The 19,861-nt window shown below is 46.2% G+C and overlaps 1 protein-coding gene across 2 annotated transcripts in view; it reads right to left on the reverse strand.

Annotated features, from left to right (window-relative positions):
* Positions 1-7,382: 7,382 nt before the first annotated feature.
* GDAP1 (ganglioside induced differentiation associated protein 1) overlaps positions 7,383-19,861 on the reverse strand; it is a 50,810-nt gene continuing 38,331 nt past the window's right edge. Inside the window, exons 2-6 of one of the 2 annotated variants that reach the window (XM_044294855.1) lie at positions 14,327-14,519; positions 13,111-13,284; positions 12,358-12,452; positions 9,982-10,096; positions 7,383-7,830 (exon numbers count right to left, since the gene is read on the reverse strand). In XM_044294855.1, coding sequence (XP_044150790.1) covers positions 7,448-7,830; positions 9,982-10,096; positions 12,358-12,452; positions 13,111-13,284; positions 14,327-14,519 — 960 coding nt within the window. In that variant the 3' untranslated portion in view covers positions 7,383-7,447. Of the gene's footprint in view, positions 7,834-9,981; positions 10,097-12,357; positions 12,453-13,110; positions 13,285-14,326; positions 14,520-19,861 lie in introns of both variants that reach the window. The other variant, XM_044294853.1, reaches the window with a different exon arrangement.

Raw genomic sequence — 19,861 nt, forward strand, 5'->3', positions numbered from 1 at the left:
AGCCCCAGGCGGCGGATGTCTGGCGGGGACACGATGGGCTCTCTCCACAGCATATGCAGGGGTAAATGGTGCCTCCGGGAATTGCTCCTTAAACCAGGTCTCCAGAAACGCCGCTGGGTCCCGGCCCTCAGCTTTTTCAGGTAGGCCCAGAATCCGCACATTGTTGCGCCGCGATCTATTTTCCAGGTCATCGCACTTCTGCTGCCATTGACCGACCGCCCTTTCCAGATCCTGCACTCTCCCCTCCATCGGTCTGGTCAGGTCTTCCAGAGCAGAGACCCGATCTTCAGTGGTCTTGACTCGATCCCTTAGTTGCTGCATGTCATGGCGTAGTAGGCTAACATCCACCCTCACCTCCTCCAGCTTCCCAGTGAACGAGGACTGACATGATGAGACGCCAGCAGCAGTTGATCGTAGGCAGCCTTGAGGGTGAATTCAGGCTCCGAGGGTTCCTCAGCCTGTTGTGCGGCCTGCCCGCGGGTAACCGCGGCGCGCAAGGGTGTTGCAGTCGCAGCGCCATTTTAGGCCTCAGACCGAGCAAACTCCTTCAGCCTTTCAGCGGCCGCTTGAGCTTTGTTGGGCCCCATCGTCGGTGTGCGGGGTCTCCTCTTGCGCTTACACACCGTCCAGTCTGTGCCTGGGGTCGGCAGTTTGTCAGGATGGTGAAGGATTGCAGAGGGTGAACGGAGCTTCACTTAAACGCGTGCTCACATGCCGGCAGTTGGCCACGCCCCCCGCAGTGTGGATTTTGAGCTGGTTGTCAGACCTGAAGAACACTTCATGAATGACGACTTCTATAACTTTCTACTATCCATTAACGGGGATTTACAGTACAGACCAAAAGTTTGGACACACCTTCTCATTCAAAGAGTTTTCTTTATTTTCATGACTATGAAAATTGTAGATTCACACTGAAGGCATCAAAACTATGAATTAACACATGTGGAATTATATACTTATCAAAAAAGTATGAAACAACTGAAAATGTCATATTCTAGGTTCCTCAAAGTAGCCACCTTTTGCTTTGATTACTGTTTTGCACACTCTTGATGAGCTTCAAGAGGTAGTCACCTGAAATGGTTTTCACTTCACAGGTGTGCCCTTGTCAGGTTTAATAAGTGGGATTTCTTGCCTTATAAATGGGGTTGGGACCATCAGTTGCGTTGTGGAGAAGTCAGGTGGATACACAGCTGATAGTCCTACTGAATAGACTGTTAGAATTTGTATTATGGCAAGAAAAAAGCACCTAAGTAAAGAAAAACTAGTGGCCATCATTACTTTAAGAAATGAAGGTCAGTCAGTCCGAAAAATTGGAAAAACTTTGAAAGTGTCCCCAAGTGCAGTCACAAAAACCATCAAGCGCTACAAAGAAACTGGCTCTCATGCGGACCACCCCAGGAAAGGAAGACCAAGAGTCACCTCTGCTGCGGAAGATAAGTTCATTCGAGTCACCAGCCTCAGAAATCGCAGGTTAACAGCAGCTCAGATTAGAGACCAGGTCAATGCCACACAGAGTTCTAGCAGCAGACACATCTCTAGAACAACTGTTAAGAGGAGACTGTGTGAATCAGGCCTTCATGGTAGAATATCTGCTAGGAAACCACTGCTAAGGACAGGCAACAAGCAGAAGAGACTTGTTTGGGCTAAAGAACACAAGGAATGGACATTAGACCAGTGGAAATCTGTGCTTTGGTCTGATGAGTACAAATTTGAGATCTTTGTTTCCAACCACCGTGTCTTTGTGCGACACAGAAAAGGTGAACGGATGGACTCTACATGCCTGGTTCCCACCGTGAAGCATGGAGGAGGAGGTGTGATGGTGTGGGGGTGCTTTGCTGGTGACACTGTTGGGGATTTATTCAAAATTGAAGGCATACTGAACCAGCATGGCTACCACAGCATCTTGCAGCGGCATGCTATTCCATCCGGTTTGCGTTTAGGCTACTTTCACACTAGCGTTCGGGCGGATCCGTTCTGAACGGATCCGCTCATAATAATGCAGACGTAGGCTCCGTTCAGAACGGATCCGTCTGCATTAAAATGGCAAAAAAAAAGCTAAGTGTGAAAATAGCCTCGGACGGATCCGTCCAGACTTTCAATGTAAAGTCAATGGGGGACGGATCCGCTTGAAGATTGAGCCACATTGTGGCATCTTCAAACGGATCCGTCCCCATTGACTTACATTGTAAGTCTGGACGGATCCGCACGCCTCCGCACGGCCAGGCGGACACCCGAACGCTGCAAGCAGCGTTCAGCTGTCCGCCTGTCCGTGCGGAGGCGAGCGGAGCGGAGGCTGAACGCCGCCAGACTGATGCAGTCTGAGCGGATCCGCTCCATTCAGACTGCATCAGGGCTGGACGGCTGCGTTCGGGTCCGCTCGTGAGCCCCTTCAAACGGAGCTCACGAGCGGACCAGCGAACGCTAGTGTGAAAGGAGCCTTAGTTGGACCATCATTTATTTTTCAACAGGACAATGACCCCAAACACACCTCCAGGCTGTGTAAGGGCTATTTGACCATGAAGGAGAGTGATGGGGTGCTGCGCCAGATGACCTGGCCTCCACAGTCACCGGACCTGAACCCAATCGAGATGGTTTGGGGTGAGCTGGACCGCAGAGTGAAGGCAAATGGGCCAACAAGTGCTAAGCATCTCTGGGAACTCCTTCAAGACTATTGGAAGACCATTTCAGGTGACTACCTCTTGAAGCTCATCAAGAGAATACCAAGAGTGTGCAAAGCAGTAATCAAAGCAAAAGGTGGCTACTTTGAAGAACCTAGAATATGACATATTTTCAGTTGTTTCACACTTTTTTGTTATCTATATAATTCCACATGTGTTAATCCATAGTTTTGCTGCCTTCAGTGTGAATCTACAATTTTCATAGTCACGAAAATAAAGAAAACTCTTTGAATGAGAAGGTGTGTCCAAACTTTTGGTCTGTACTGTACGTCTAGGTGGAATTTACATAAAAAATGTTTAACCTACTCTCTCAAGTGGGGCAAGAACTACTACTCAATGACTGAATGGGTCCATTTTAGAGTTTGGAGAAAAGACTCTCCAGAACTGTTATATGAAAACAAGTAGTTACTAAAACAGACATGTCATGAGAGCTGCTAGGGCAGGCACATTGATGATCATCATTTACACGTGTGGTTATGGATGTATTTTGTTCTTGCATATATGTTATTTTTTGTCTCATTTTCCTTTATGTGTTTATGGCACTGCTTGCTGTATATGACGCTGTAGTGCTCTACTTTCTATTATAGAAAACTTTGTTTAACCCCTTCCCGACATTTGACGTACTGTTACGTCATGGGAACTACTGAGTTCCTGCAATTTGACGTAATAGTACGGCATAGTGATCGCGCGGGCACCGGAGCGGTGCGCGAGCGATCACTGCAGGGGCCCGGCAGTCCGCGGTAGCCAGGCCCCTGCTGTATCCGCCGGCATCGCTGTAAAAGCCGATGCCGGCGGATTAACCCCTTCTATGCCGCGGTCCACGCTGACCGCGACATAGAAGAGGTTTGTGTCGGGTGAGGGAGAGCATCGAGTCCCCGCGCTGCTGTGGCTACTGGAAAAAATTGATTAAAATGTAAAATCTGCCAAAAAAGTGAAATTCCGAAATTTCATCTCCATTTTCCATCAATTCTTGTGGAACACCTAAAGGGTTAAGAAAGTTTGTAAAATCAGTTTTGAATACCTTGAGGGGTGAAGTTTCTAAAATGGGGTCATTTTTGGGTGGTTTCTATTATGTAAGCCTCACAAAGTGACTTCAGATCTGAACTGGTCCTTAAAAAAGGGGTTTTGGAAATTTTCCGAAAAATGTCAAGATTTGCTTCCAAACTTCTAAGCCTTCTAACGTCCCCCAAAAATAAAATGTCATTTTCAAAATGATCCAAACATGAAGTAGACATATGGGAAATGTAAAGTAATTACTATTTTTGAAGATATTACTATCTATTATAAAAGTACAGAAATAGAAATTTTCTACATTTTTCAAAATTTTGGGTAAATTTGGTATTTTTTTATGAATAAAAATGTTGTTTTTTTTTTTACTTATTTTTACCACTGTCATGAAGTACATTATGTGACTGAGAAAACAATCTCAGAATGGCCTGGATAAGTAAAAGCGTTTTAAAGTTATTACCACATAAAGTGACACGTGTCAGATTTGCAAAAAATGGCCTGGGCAGGAAGGTGAAAACAGGCCCGGAGTTAAAGGGGTTAAAAAAAACAACAACATTTTTTTCAGTTTAGAAGACAAAAACTGTCCTTTTGGCTCAATTTTCAACCTCACAATTGTCTACTTTACACAGGAGAATTTTGCTAGGTAAGCAGCGATGCAGACAGCGCTATCCTGTAAGGACCACTGGTTCAAGCCTCTTTGCCCAACCTTAGAAATAGGGCCCCTTGACAGGAAACATGAGTGGGGGCATAGAGGTCAAATCTATAGCCTAAACTGTTTTTTACATTTTTGGCAGTGTGTTTAAAAATGCCACTACCCCTGTCCTATAGGATATACAGTATAATGGCAGGGCTGTACATCTAGGAAGAAATGAACAGTGCCACAGGTAACATGCCCCATTTGTGCCTTTAACTTTTTGAAACAGTTAAAGAAATATCAGCAAATGAAGGCTATTTTTGTAAACTTAAATGGAACCTGTCACTGTGAAAATGCTAAATAATCCGCAGGCAGCATTTTACAGAGCAGGAGGAGCTGAGCAGATTGATATATAGTTCTATAAGGCTACACGCACAGGGCAGTGAAAAACGGACGTGTGGTGTATATTTTTTTAACGGCCATCACACGTCCGTTTTCAGACCAGTTTTTTTGAATGTCAGTGAAAAACGGACGTAAAAAAAAATAGAACATACTCGATCTTGTCCGTTTTTCACTGACAGACTGCCCCCATACAATTGAATGGGTCCATTTTTAACGTCCTTTTCTCAGAAAGGCTTCATTAAAAAAAAAAAGTCTGTTAAAAATGTCAGTTTTTAACTGACTTTTTTTTTTCACTGTTGTAGCCTAAGAAAAGGTTCAGACTCCAAGCACCCCGGAAATGAGCAGTTGGAAAAGACCGCAGCGACTAGGCCTCACCCTAGACCAGCGACATCACATTCATCATTCACATGGCTTAGGCGCAGCTCAGTCTCATTCAAGTAAGGCCTCATGCACACGAACGTATTTTTTAACGTCCCGCAAAACGTGGTTCCGTTGTACCGTGATCCGTGCCCGTTTTTTCTTCCGTGGGTCTGCCGTGATTTTTGGAGGATCCACGGACATGAAAGATGAAAAAAAAATCTAAGTCAAGTTTGCCATTGAAATGATAGGAAAAAACGGACACGGATCACGGACACGGATCACGGACATGGATGACAATCTTGTGTGCAGCCGTGATTTTCACGGACCCATTGACTTGAATGGGCCCGTGAACCGTTAGCCGTGAAAAAAATAGGACAGGTTATATTTTTTTCACGGCCTCGAAACACGGGTCACGGGCGCGGTGTAAAAACGGTGCACAAGCCGAGTTTTCAACGGCCCCATTGAAAGTCAATGGAGCCGCAGAAAAAAACGTCTAACGGCACAACGGCCACGGGTGCACACAACGGTCGTGTGCATGAGGCCTGAGGATAGACCTGGGCCGCTATAACAAGCACGGCCGCTATACAATGTGCTTTGTAGGCTGTGAGGAGGAGAACATAGCCTCTTCAAACAGCTTATCGGTGGGGGGTGGCGGGAGTCAGACCCCCAGCCATCATATATTGATGACCTAGGTTATCAATATTCTCCCAGAAACAATCCTTTAAAAGTTATAACATTTTTCCAATATACTTTGTGTAGCAATTCCTCATGGTTTTCAAGATCTCTGCTTGCTGTCATTTAGAAAGGAACCTATACTGCGCTGTCTTCCTTGCGTAGCATTACCCTAACAGAAAAGAGCCCTGTATCCATCGTGAGACACATTTCTATTTAGGCTACATGCACACGACTGTTGTGTGTTTTGCGGACCGCAATTTGCGGAAAGGCACGGACAGCCATTGATATAACTGCCTATTTTTGTCCGTTTTGCGGACAAGAATAGGACAGGTTATATTTTTTATGCGGACCACGGAACGGAGCAACGGATGCGGACAGCACACGGAGTGCTGTCCGCATCTTTTGCGGCCCCATTGAAGTGAATGGGTCCTGCATCCAAGCCGCAAAAACTGTGGCTCGGATGCGGACCAAAACAACGGTCGTGTGCATGAGGCCTTACGCTAATTACTCAATGACTGCTACCTTGTAAACATGTAATGACTTGATACACAAATGTAGAAAAATATATATATACATTTGCACTATATATTTATTAACCTTTTTTTGCTGAAACTGTAAAGCCTGTATTAGACAGGCAGATCGGCAAGCGATTGGCAGGGAAGGAAGCGTTCCCTCCCACCAATCGCTTGCTAGCTACCGGAGGAGACCTGCTGCTATTACATGCAGCCATTTCCTCCGCAGTATGGGGAGGAGCGATCTCTATGCCATCGCTCGTCCCCATACTGTCTAGTGGTTTGCCGGCAGCGGGTCACTATTAGGTAGCGCGATCTGCCGCCACTGATCATGCTTAAAAATCTGAATTCTCCAATCAACGAGCCTTTGCTTGTTCATCCGGCAATACACTGCAAGATGATCGCACGAATTATGATCATGCGAACGCTCGTTGGCGATTACTGGCCGAAATATTGGTCAGCCTTAATAAAATATAAGGACCAGTTCAATGGAGGAGGTCATTCAGCTCTAGGGTTAGAACGCACAATGGGATAAATAGAGATAACCATCTACGTAAATGCCACATATAGTTTATTGTGGTGACATCACATGCGGTTAGGACATGTATATAATGAGAATGGCTTTATTTTCACCACCCCGAATCAGGTGTCATACTTTGTCACAATGCTCATATGTTCTCATGTACCTTTTAGTATTACATTTAATAGCTTAAAGGGTCTGTCTCACTCCAGCAAATGGCATTTATCATGTAGAGAAAGTTAATACAAGACACTTACTAATGTATAGTGATTGTCCATATTGCTTCCTTTACTGGTTTCATTCATTTTTCCATCACATTATGCACTGCTCGTATCCATGGTTACGACCACCCTGCAATCCATCTGTGAAGGTCGTGCTTGCCCACTATAGGAAAAAGTGCCAGCCTACGCCCAGGGTCCTGGCTATCAGTATGGCCTGAGCTTTTTCCCATAGTGTGCAAGCATGGTCACCGATGCTGGATTGCAGGGTGGTCGTAACATGGAGACGACCAGTGTATAATGTGATGGAAAAATGAATCCAGCCAGCAAAGGAGGCAATATGGATAATCACAATACATTAGTAAGTGCCTTGTATTAACTTTCTCTAATGATCGAGATAAATGCTATTTGCTGAAGTGAGACATCCCCTTTAAGGTCAACTAAAAAAAGTGTTTTGACCTAATAGATGAGAATGCATTAAAAAGTCTTTTTCTAACGCAGAGGAAACAAATGTAGCCTGCACCCGCCAGCAATCCCATCATGACGGTAGTGCCCAGAATAGAAGGGGCTCGTTTTTTGGCCACGCGGAATGCAGTCGGCAATACAGCAGAGATTAAAATGTTATTAACATTTCCAAGAACTTGACTGAAAGTCTTCCTTTGCAAGATTCTTTCATAATATGCCTCCAAATTAGGACGTTTTCCATTCCCCCAGTTTCTTCGAGCAAATCCAAGGAACTTCAATCGGTGCAGAGTGACAGCTAACGATACGTCTGCCAGGCTGAAAAACTGTCCACACAGCCATGACTGGCTGCCCGGCCCTTCTTCTGTGTACAAGAGAGAAGCAATCAAGAGATCTTGTCTTACAACACATACTGTTTTATTGCACTTAAAGGGGTGTTCTGAGACCCCCAAAAATTTAGGAAAGGCCAGGAATGTTATAAAATTATCAAATATGTCTTACTGACCTGTCTCATTCTCCGCTGCTCCCCGCTGGTCTTCATTTCTGGTGCTGTAGGACGGCATTCCTGACTACCCCATGTGATCAGCGAGGCAAATAACTGGCTGCAGCAGTCACAAGGGGTAGTCAGGGACATCATCACTGCAGGGCAAGTGCTGAAACACAGAGGATCGGATGGCGAGTAAGCCTTATTTAGATGTTTTCTAACACAGTATGTACCTCCGTTTTTAGGGGTCTCAGAAAATTACTTTGAAGCCCCTGCAGCCCAACAACCACATTGACAAGCACAAAAATAGGATCATTTGCAACTCTGTGACTTTATCACATACCACGTACTTACCAAGGCAATGCACAGACTTAAAGGGAACCTGTCACCTGGATTTTGGGTACAGAGCTGAGGCCATGGGTTGCTAGATGGCTGCTAGCACATCCGCAATATCCAGTCCCCATAGCTCTGTGTGCTTTAATTGTGTAAAAAAAAAACGATTTGATACATATGCAAATTAACATAAAAGAGTCATATCTTACTTGTGTGACAGAGAAGAGTCATATTTTCAAGTTCTGACTCATCTCAGGTTAATTTGCATATAAATCAAATCGGTTTTTTTTACACAATAAAAGCACACAGAGCTATGGGGTCTGGGTATTGTGGATGTGCTAGCGGCCATCTAGCAACCCATGTCCTCAGCTCTATACCCAAAATCCAGGTGACAGGTTCCCTTTAAGGTCCCTTTACATGGGACGATGTACAAGCAGATTGTCGGGAAGGACAGTTAGGTGGTTAAAGGGAACGTGTCATCAGAAAATGACCTATTGTTTAAATCATGTTTTTATGTTTAACATATTTTTAAAGAATTGGTTGATGATGTTATTTTTTTATTTCCTATGTTACTATCTAAATTTAAACAAAAACTCTAAAATCCTGCACTTTTCGTACTGGCCACAAAGCCTAATAATTGGCGCCACTTCTTGGTCTGTACAGATCACTTTACTGCAGTTATCTACTTATCTGTACACAGAGGTGATATCATTACAGGCAGGATTAATGACAGATAAGACGGGCTCCACCATTCACAATAGGTGATTGTCACATCTTATCTCTTCTCTCCTTGTACAATGACCTCTGCCCAGGTCACAGAACATGCCTAGAAAACTCTTCCATAGAAGTCAATGAGGACCCCTCCTGACCATTGTGTTTGTCGCCCATGGGGCTGCCGTAAAGCAATATTTTTAATGCTGTGTAAATGCTGTTAAGAACAGCTCAAGCAAGATGGCCGCCCCATAATCCTGCTCAGCAAATATAATTAAAAAATCTGCAATCAGAATATAAAAACAGCTAAGATAATAGGATATGTGTCACTATGTGGTTTTGACTGGCAGATAAAATGTATAAAAGTTTTGGTGACACATTCAATTTAAGAAGATTCAGTACCCTGCCTACGCTGCATCCAAGGCATCACACTCAGCCAGCCAGAATGCTGCTCTGTACTGACGAGGGGCAAGCACTAATAAAACAGCTGTCTATGGATATCTGGCTTGGCTATTTTCCTTTGTGATGTTCCCAAGGCTTGTTAAAAAGTTGTATCTTGACTCATAGGGAGAAAATTCCACAAGGTGGCGATAGTGAGATGGTTCTCTTTCCTTCTTTGCATTCCATGGAGTATAAAAGAGAAAGCTATTCCTGACTTCCCACCTCTTTAGCAGCTTCAACCATTGAGGGACAGATTTCGTGCTCTCCTTAATTATGGAATAAATACCTTTGCCTGGACTACCCATTTTAACAGCAAAATATCAGTGTTAGGCCTCATGCACAAGAACGTTGTTTGGGTCCGCATCCAAACAGCACACTGTGTTGCTCCGTTCCGTGGCCTCGCAAAAAACAATAGAACATGTCCTTTTCTTGTCCGTTTTGCGGAACGCACACGGGCGGCATGCATGTTTTGTGGTTCTCAAAACACGTCGCAGTCGTGTGCATGAAGCCTTAATAAATCTCATTTTTAGTGCGTATTGTTACCTGGCGTTTCTTCACTTCGTCTTTGCAATTCAGTTTCGACCTGGTCCAGAACTTTTTCCAGCTCATCCAGTATTTTCTTCAAGTACTTTATGTTGTCATGCTCCATCAGTTTCGTCTGTAGATACAGAGACATACTGGAAATCCACGAGTCCAATAAACGCCCAGGTGTCTATATTACAGCAATAGTTATTTAGGCTACTTTCACATTAGCGGCAGCCTTCTCCGGCAGGCTGTTCCGGTGGGTGAACAGCCTGCCGGATCTGTGCTGCCGCCAGTGCACCGTGCCGCCGGAAGTCCTCTCCGGCCCCATTGACTATAATGGGGGCGGGCCGAAGGTTTGGCCGCAGTACGGCAAACATGCCGAGAGGCGGCCGGAATAAAACTAGGACATGTCAGGTTGTTCCATCTCGCTGGAGTTACAGAAGAAGCGTATTCCATTCTCTGCAAAGAGAGAGTTACGCAGACAGTGGCGCGCCGGCCCACTAGAGTCGGTGATTAGTCCCATCCCGCCATGGAAATGGTGAGATGGGACAGCCTCTTTAATATTTTTTTCCTTTACAAAGTGCGCAAACACTCTTAATATTACTTACCAGCCCAAATGCCCTCCATTCCTGTGATGCCACCTCTCTCCTCAATGCTGCTAACAGCCATGATGTAATATTTTGGCTGCAGCGATCACATACCATATACTGCACAAGACCACTGCAGCCAATCACTGGCCTCAGTGGCTTACAGCAGGAGACAGATAGTCAGCGGTCCTGTGAGGTACACAGTCAGAACAAGAACACCCAGAGCGGCACTACAGGAACAGAGAGCGTTCAGGACAGTAAGTATCATCTACTTATTATTATTATTATTATTATTGTAAAACTGCCCGTGCACTTTGTAAAAGAAAAAAAAAAATCCACATCTTGGGCAAGCCCTTTAACATCAATAAAAAAACTGAATAAAATTGAAAGGAGACTGTCACCAGGAAATGTAATGTTACCTGCACTCCATGTGTAATACCAGCTGTGGGGCATCCTTATATATAGCGCTACGTTGTGCAACTCCTCTATTATTCCTACTTGAGACTAAGTTCATATGGCAACTGACTAGCAGATTACTAGCTAAAAACAGGTCGTTTTTGGTGGCGGTGGAGTTCTAATCTGATGGCGGATTGTAGAGGATTTGGAAGAGGATTTAGAAGAGGTTTTGCCAGCGTTAACCCTTGGTTGCGGCGGTGGAAAGCCGGTAGCTTTTTTCCCCGTTTCCACTTTAGAAGCGGATCTCACAATCATTTTCCGCAATAAAATCCTCTTAGAATTTAATTTGTGTTAACGTACCCTGAAGTTTACGAATGCAGTGCAGAGGTCTACCATAAAGGTCCGTCTGGTGGTTACCATTTGGGGGGTGTCCCTGCGCAGTCGGACTCCGGCAGCATTGATTGGTAACACTCGGTTGAACCCTGTGCACCCTTGCCCCTCCTGCATCCTCTGCAAGGCCCACCCTCTCCGCCTTCATTAACAGGGCCAGGTTCCTGCATAGTCTTCTTGCCTGGCAGAGGAAGTAGGAAGAGCACAGGTGCACAGGGTGGCTGGTACCCGCCCTCGGTGCACTTAACTGCTCATTTTCATATGGATTAAAAAAATAAATTCTCCAAAATGATGCAAAGGATAACTACGTGAACATACAGTATATCATGGCATTAAGGGGATATATGTACAAGGGTGTCGTCATGAGAGAAAAATGGGGGGAAATGGCAATGCGTCTTATGGGGTGAATACTAATACTAATAACTCCATTATGGAAGGGCTCATTAGTACAGGAGGACCGGGAAGCGGTGAATGCAGCACTCCCCGGGCTCTGTACTCACCGCTTCCTGGTCTTCCTCTTCTAAGAGGAGACTGAATGTGAAGAGCGGCGGTGGTGTCCAGAGCATGAGAGTTAAATAAAAAAATTTAGTGTCTGCTCTGAGCATGGGGGACTCATCTGAGGTCTGCTTGGGGGGGGTCATTCACATTGGCCTCTGATGTGAGGTCTGCTTGGGGGGGTCATTAACATTGGCCTCTGTTGTGAGGTCTTCTTGGGAGGGGTCATTAACATTGGCCTCTGTTGTGAGATTTGCTTAGGGGGGTCATTCACATTGGGGGTCTCATCTGTGGTCTGCTTGGGTGTCATTCACATTGGCGGTCTGAATAGGGGGTCTTATTCACATTGGGGCTCTGAGCTGAGGTCTGATTGGGGGTCTTATGAACATTGGGGCTCTGAGCTGAGGTCTGATTGGGGGTCTTATGAACATTGGGGCTCTGAGCTGAGGTCTGATGAAAACCTAGGCGCATTTTATAGGAAGAAAAATACAGTAGATATATATTTGTTAGCATTATGGGCACTTACTTTCAGGCGTTTTTGTTTTGCAATGTAGGCATCTTCAAGGTCAGGGTTTTCTTGAGCAAGCTTCTTGAGTTCAGATTCAGTACTGCCAATCTGACCTAAAGGGTTAACGTCAAAGTGAAGTTATCATTCATAGGATCTGGTTGTCATTAAAGAAAGATACTTCAAATTTGTCTCTGAGAAGCTATATTTTGGTCTGTCCCAATCTTCTTGACTTGGGCCTCATGCACATGACCATATGTACAGCAGTATTTTGCGGTTCCCAAAATGCGGCTCTACAATATACAGATCATGTCCGTGTGTTGCATCTGTTTTTTTTTTTTATGTCACTGGGCCCATGGCCCGCATTTTGTGGCCTAGAAATGGACATGTTCTATATTGTGCGGAACGGACACAGATCATCCATTTCCTGTCCGTATAAGATAGAACATGTCCTATTTTTGGCTGCAAAATGCAGAACATGGACCGATTGGAGTAAAAAAAAACAGCTGCAACATGGACATCACCTGTATTTTGCAGATCCACGTTTTGTGGAACACAAAATCCATACAGTCGTGTGCATAAGGTCTATGGTCGTGTACTTATGTCTCAGACCTGGCAACGCTATGGAAAAAGTCACAGAGTTCCCAGAGATCAGCCCGCCAGCGACCATAACGTGATCCTAGCGCTATACCATCACTTTGTAAGACTGTGGTGGTGGTAGTGACCTTCTGGACATGCCCAGCAGCCTCGTGGTACTGTATATACTGCACATACTGCGAATTCTAGACGTTGCATATGCCGGTATCATGGAATCCACTGTCAGCTCTGGGTGCAGGATACAGCCATGAGTATACGCATCCATCGGCAGGGAGTCAAGCAGCTCCCGGTAGTGCTGTACTCGGATGTAGTAGACGCTTCCTTCACTTGGGACCAGTCTTGGTGTTTTCTCTGCAAATGTATACACAAAGGACCAGGATTATATATGAAATCTGTAATTACATTCAAGTGACAAAAAATATAAATGCCGGCTGCATGCAGAGGTATTTGTCCGGCCAAAACCCAGATCCCATTATAGTCTATAAAGATCTGGCGGTGAACTGCTGAATCCGCAATGCCGGGTCTGTTGAACGCCGGCAGGCTGTCCTCTGCCGGAAACGTTCACCGCAGATGCGAATGTAGCCTTAAGGTGGATTTACACTGCACGATAATTGGGCAAAACTTTGGGAATGAACTGCGTTTCCGACAATGTGCCCGTCTAAATGTTCTGTAGATCACCTGATGAATGAGCGAAACGCGCGCTCACTGGGTGATCCTGGCGTTCGTGCAGGCACCTAAATTATTGTCTCTGTTTAGATAGCACGAGCTGCTGCCCAGAAACAATGATTCTGTATGGGGGCGAGCAATCGCAATAGCGATCCTCATACTGTGAAGGGTCTCCTTTACTGAACAAGCAGCCAGCTGTCGGGAAGGAACGCTATGTTTCCGACCATCAGCTGTACACTTCAATGGGTCCGCAAATCCGGAATCGCGGAACGGCCGCACAGGACCCCTCGGAAGCACTACGGAGTGCTTCCGTGGGGTTACGTCCCGTACCTCCGTTCCGCAAAAAGATAGAACATGTCCTATCTTTTAGCGGAACGGGCGGATCGCGGACCCATTAAAGTGAATGGGTCCGCGATCCGATGCGGCTGACCTACGGCCGGCGATCGTGAATGAATGGGTCCGGATTCAGTGCGGGTGCACACATTGCACCCGTGCGGAATTCTCGCCCGTGTGAAAGGGGCCTAACCCGAACGTTGTACGCCGAACTTGAAAACAGAAGTTCGCTCATCCGTAATTATATGATGTCTGATTTTCATCTTTCCATGGATCGTAGGAGAACCCCTTTAACAGAGAGAGCCAATTGATCACATTTCGATGCATCAGTTCAGAAGGCCATCTACTCTTTCATCTAAGAACGTCTGTATACAGTCCGTATGACTGTACTTACCGTCAGTAAATGTCTGTTCCAGATAATCGATGATCTGTGTAGCCTCACAGATGATATTTTCTCCATGAACCAGAACTGGAACTTCTCCGGAGGGATTGAGCCGCATGAACCAGGGCTCATTGTGCTCGCTGAGTGGAAGGCTGACATCGTGCTCTTCACACTTCAAAGACTTTTCTGCTACGACGAGCCTCACCTGATAATGTGAACAGACAGGTAGAGGACATTGAGCTACAGCAGCGCACAGGTCTATTGATCCTGCCCCAAGCTGTGTGTGAATGTGCCCCAATACAGCGAATGTGCCCCAAGCGTCTCATCACTGCATTACCAGGCAACGCAGAATCAACTGCTGGATAGAAAATGTCAGGCACCTCCAAGAACTAAAAATCAACATACGAAAAAACTAAATAAACGTACCCTTTCTTCATATAGGTACGGTACTTACCGTATATCTACCTGCTTTGAAAATCAGCACCAACTTATTCCCAGTAGTCCAAAATACCTACCAAGCCAAACTGTGTTTATAAGGGAAATTTATTTAAAAATGTTTTATTTATTTTTTTACTACGGCTCCATTCACATCATATTGATCATTTTATATGGTAAGGTACCCAGACATATGCTAGGACATCCCCCTAGTAAGGGCTCATGCACACAGCCATCGACCGGCATTGGGGACGGCAAATGCACGGGCACTATCCGTGCGGATTCTGCAGATGGATCCAGACCCATTCAACTTGCGGGGTGGAGGCACGGAGAGAAACCCCACGAAAGCACTCCGTAGTGCTTCTGTAGGGGGTTCCATGCCTTCGTTCCACAACGCAGCTTCCGGATCTGGGTGCACATGGCCGATGCCCACATATTGCGGACCCGCTGTTTGCGAGCCACAATTTGGGCATGGCCGTGTGAATGAGCCCTTACCATGGAGGCAGATCACATCACTGTTCTGTACTCTTTCTGCTTGCCACCATAAAATGGCATTTTCCTGCAGCTGCCACTAGAGGGAGCTCAGTGCACAGGGATTTTTACAGCTTCCATTCAGTTCAATGGTAACTCTGTAAGTTTCTATGTCCTGAAATCCATCACAGACAGACAGTTATATAATTATTGAGTGAGGGAAGCAGAGGGTTTAGGGCTGCATGGGGGAGATTTATCAATAGATTTATGCTAGGTGCCTAAACGCCAGTATCAACTGTGCTCCATATTTATAAAGCGCCTGTTCCACTTTCTCCGACATAGAAGTTGGTTAAAATGGGTGAATGGACTTCCGGTTCCGGCGCGGGACTTCCGGTTCCGGCGCGAGCATGTAAAGACGCTGGTGACTGCTGCTCCGCTGCACCGCCGATTACATCAGCTAACATCGCCGCGTCAGGATTCTTGTGAGGGCCGCCGCTAGTATAGTGGAGCCCTGGATGGTGTATGGAGCGCTATCTGCTAAGAAGTGGCCAGAAATCTTTTCCCCAGGCGACAGCTAACACTGACTGTACGGACGGGACCTGCTCCAAGATGGCGCCGTTCCCTCCCCCCTCACCGAAGCCCGCGTCTTCTGAAGAGCAAGATGTCCCGATCGCTAACTCGCAGCTGGATCTGTTTGAGACCTCTGGTAAGGCTATCGATGTTAAGTCCCTGGCCATAGAGGTGGCGAAACAGTTGGCCCCTGATATTATAGCCTCTCCATCTACCACCCTGCAAGCTGCGCTCAACAAATTGAAAGAGGAGGTGGACTTACAGGACCACAGGGTGTCTGAGGTGGAACAACGGGTGGCTTGCATGGAGGAGGAGGCGGCAGACACCGCACAACGGATGCGGGAGCTATATCAGCTAGCGGAAAAATTGAATGATCGCGTCGAGGATCTTGAAAACCGGTCCAGACGCAGCAATCTGCGCTTGGTCGGGGTGCCTGAATCGGTGCCAGTGGCAGAACTCCGCCGAGTCTTTGAAGTCGACTTACCACAGGCCTTGGGGCTCCAAGGCGGAAGGAGGAAGGTGGAGAGGGCTCACAGAGTGGGACCCTTGAGAAACCATGGTTCGTCAGTTACTATTAAAGCGGATCAGAGGCCGAGGCAGGCGATTTGCAAATATTTGGACTACTCTGATAAAGAGGACATTCTGCGGGCTTACCGAGCAAGACGGGAGCCTCTACTACTGAGAGGGGTCAGAGTCCTGCTTTTTGCCGATTACTCTGCGGAAGTGGCGCGGAAACGGAGGGCTTTTGGGCCTGTTTGTTCTAGCCTTTATAAGTCTGGCACCAGATTTCAGCTAGCATATCCTGCTATATTACGGATCCAGTTGTCGGATGGCGGCTCTAAGCAATTTACGGATCCCACGGAGGCAGAGGAGTTTGTGCAACATCAAGTGGATCGGAGATCGGAAGCGGTTGATATTATGGAGGACCGTCAAGACACTCCCGCGCGGCAAGGAAGCCATGGATGGCACCGGGTGAATCAAACCTCATCGTCTCTCCCACAGAGGATGAACAAGTCTCCAAAATCGTTGTGATGCCAATGCCAGGTTCTGTTTCGGTTATTGGGACTTATCTCCGTAGTTCAGGGGAGGGGGGGGGAGGGTTTATTCTTTTCCGATGTAACAGAAATACCTACTGGGATTTTCAAAATGCTTGGGGACACTGGACTGTACCGGCTAAATGGCGGTGGTGGTGAGCGTCTAATGCTTGAAAAAAGGGAGTTCTTAAACTGACTGTGGTGTCTATTGTACACGGTTTGACTTTGTTTAGCTTTATTTGCATTACTTAGCCATGGTTCCTAGGTGGCTTATATTTCTTAGTTCTGGGGCAATATGTACACAATTAATGTATGATGCTGTATGGAGTGCTGTCAGGCTGGGAGGCAGTGCTTCAATGGATACTAATCGAATTCAGATAGAGAGGTGGGGTGGGGTTCTCTGTCGACAGGTGGGTCTTACGTAACTATTCCATTTATGAGAGTAATCTCGTGGAATGTAAAGGGGCTGAAATCTCCCAATAAGCGCATGAAGGTTCTTAGGCATTTGCGCAGGTTAAAGGTGGATATTGCCTTGTTGCAGGAGACCCACCTGTCGACAGCGGACTTTCATAGGATGAAGAAGCTGTGGGTGGGGGAGGTATATGGCTCTACGGCGGTAGACAGAAAAGCGGGAGTCCTGGTTTTGATAGGGCGTCACTTGTCACATACTGTTCACTCTGCTACAGATGATGACGCTGGAAGGTTGATACATTTGCATATTTCTGGCCCGTTTGGGGATTTCAGCCTTTACAATATTTATGCACCCAATACGGGTCAGAAAGCCTTCTTCGATTCATTATGTACCAGAATATTGCAAGATACGCATGGTGCAAAAGTATTAGGGGGGGATTTTAACGCTGTGATGAATCACTTTGAGGATAGGAGGTCTACTAGCGATGGTTGTCATCATCATTCTCTGGGGGACTTTGCTGAGTCGTTGTCTCTCAGGGATATGTGGAGGGTCTCCAATCCTCAGGGTCGGGAGTTTACCCATTACTCTCATGTGCACCAGAGTTGGTCCAGAATCGATTACTTGTTGGTCTCAGCGGCGCTTGTGCATAGAGTGGCTGATATTGTTATAGGGGACATGGTAATATCGGATCATTCACCTCTCCTAATGGATATCAGGGAAGTGTATAGTGGGGGGGGCGAGTATAGATGGAGATTTCCAAATTATTTGGTGAGGGATGCTGAGTTTGTAAAGCTTTTGAAAGGATGGTGGAGGGAATTTGTTGATGACAATAGGCAGCATGTGAATGATCCGATATTATTCTGGGAAACGGCTAAAGCCGTATTGAGGGGTAGATTGATGGCATACGTGTCCTCTATCAAGAAAATAGCCAGACATCAATATGAAAAGACTAGTACATGTTTAAGGGAAGCCTATAGCAACGTTCTCTTGGCCCAGACCCAGATTGCTAAAGAACGCTGGATCTCGGCTAAGAGAGATTTTGACGACTGGGCGGAGAAAATAGAGATTTCAAAAAGATCTCAACTAGAGGCCAGGATGCATAGATTTGGCAATAAGTCTGGGAAGCTACTAGCTTCTTTAGCCAAAGGTAGGCGCCCTCTGAACCACATTCAGGTGGTAAGGAGGGGAGATGGGACCAGGGAGCACAGACCACAACAGATTAATAAGTTGTTTGAACGCTATATGGAGATGTTTTACCAGAATGCAGGGGATAGGGTGGAGGAGGGGAGGGCTTTCTTGGAGCGTATCTCCTTGCCGGCTCTGACGGGGGAACAATTGGACACCTTGAACGCCCCATTGACGGCAACGGAGGTTCAGGCGATTGTTAAATCCTTCCCCTCTGGGAAAGCCCCTGGCCCGGATGGGTATACGGCAGACTTTTATAAAGCTTTAGATGCTCAGGTAGTGCCTTACTTAACGTCCCTATATCCCTCGGTAGTGGAGGGGGCCTCTTTGCCAGAGCATATGAATACGGCTCTTATATAACATTACTTCATAAGGCTGGGAAAGATCCGGAGGATTTGGCGTCTTATAGGCCCATATCACTGATTAATCATGACCTCAAAATCTTATCGAAATTGCTTGCTAACAGGTTGGCGGTAGTTCTTCCTTCATTGATCTCCCCCGCACAGGTGGGTTTTATAAAGGGTAGGGCTGCTGTTACGAATCTGAGGAAAGTGTTATTAGCTCTCTCTGTAGCCGGCAAGGTGGAGTGCCGGGGACAGGACCCAGCCATTCTCACTTTAGACACAGAAAAGGCTTTCGATAGCATTAATTGGAAATGGCTGGGCCTTGCTCTGGATTCGGCAGGTATTATAGGGTTGTTCCGCACACTCTTAGAGGGGTTATATTTGGGCCCAAAGGCAAGGGTTTGTACAGGAGGGTGTATGTCTGATCCTTTCCCATTGCAAAGGGGGACTAGGCAGGGTTGCCCCTTGTCTCCTCTCCTGTTTGACCTGGCTATAGAGCCATTGTCGAGATGGCTGGAATCGGGTGTTTTGTTTGAGGGTTTAGGAGTGGGTAAGAAGCAGCTACGTTCGGCTTTGTTTGCTGATGATGTGTTGCTTTTCTTGTCCAACCCTAAAAGGGATATTGGGAGGATCATGGAAGCCCTAGAGGAGTTTGGTCTTCTGTCTGGATTAAAGATAAATAAAGCTAAAAGCGAGATACTGTTCTTAAAGGGAGGGGGGCAGAGGATGACGGGTAATGTCCTAGGGGGCGTTCCAATAGCTAGGTCTTATATAACTTACCTGGGGATCAAAGTGGGGACCACTCCCGAGTCTATATATCGACTCAATTATGACCCGTTGATCGCTAAAATAATTCAAGAACTACGGAGGTGGCATGATCTACCGCTGTCGTTGCTGGGGCGCAATCATCTTATTAAGATGATGTCGGTTTCTAAATTACTTTACCCTATGCAGACTATCCCCATTCTGTTAAAGCATAAGGATGTCTCCAAACTTGTTAAGGAGTTCAAATTCTTTTTGTGGCATGGCCAGAGACCCAGGATATTAATGCGTTCCCTGGCAAAGGGAATTGAGCAGGGAGGGATAGCATTTCCTG

The sequence above is a fragment of the Bufo gargarizans genome, chromosome 5 (genome assembly GCF_014858855.1).
Source record: "Bufo gargarizans isolate SCDJY-AF-19 chromosome 5, ASM1485885v1, whole genome shotgun sequence".
Classification (NCBI taxonomy): Eukaryota; Metazoa; Chordata; class Amphibia; order Anura; family Bufonidae; genus Bufo; species Bufo gargarizans.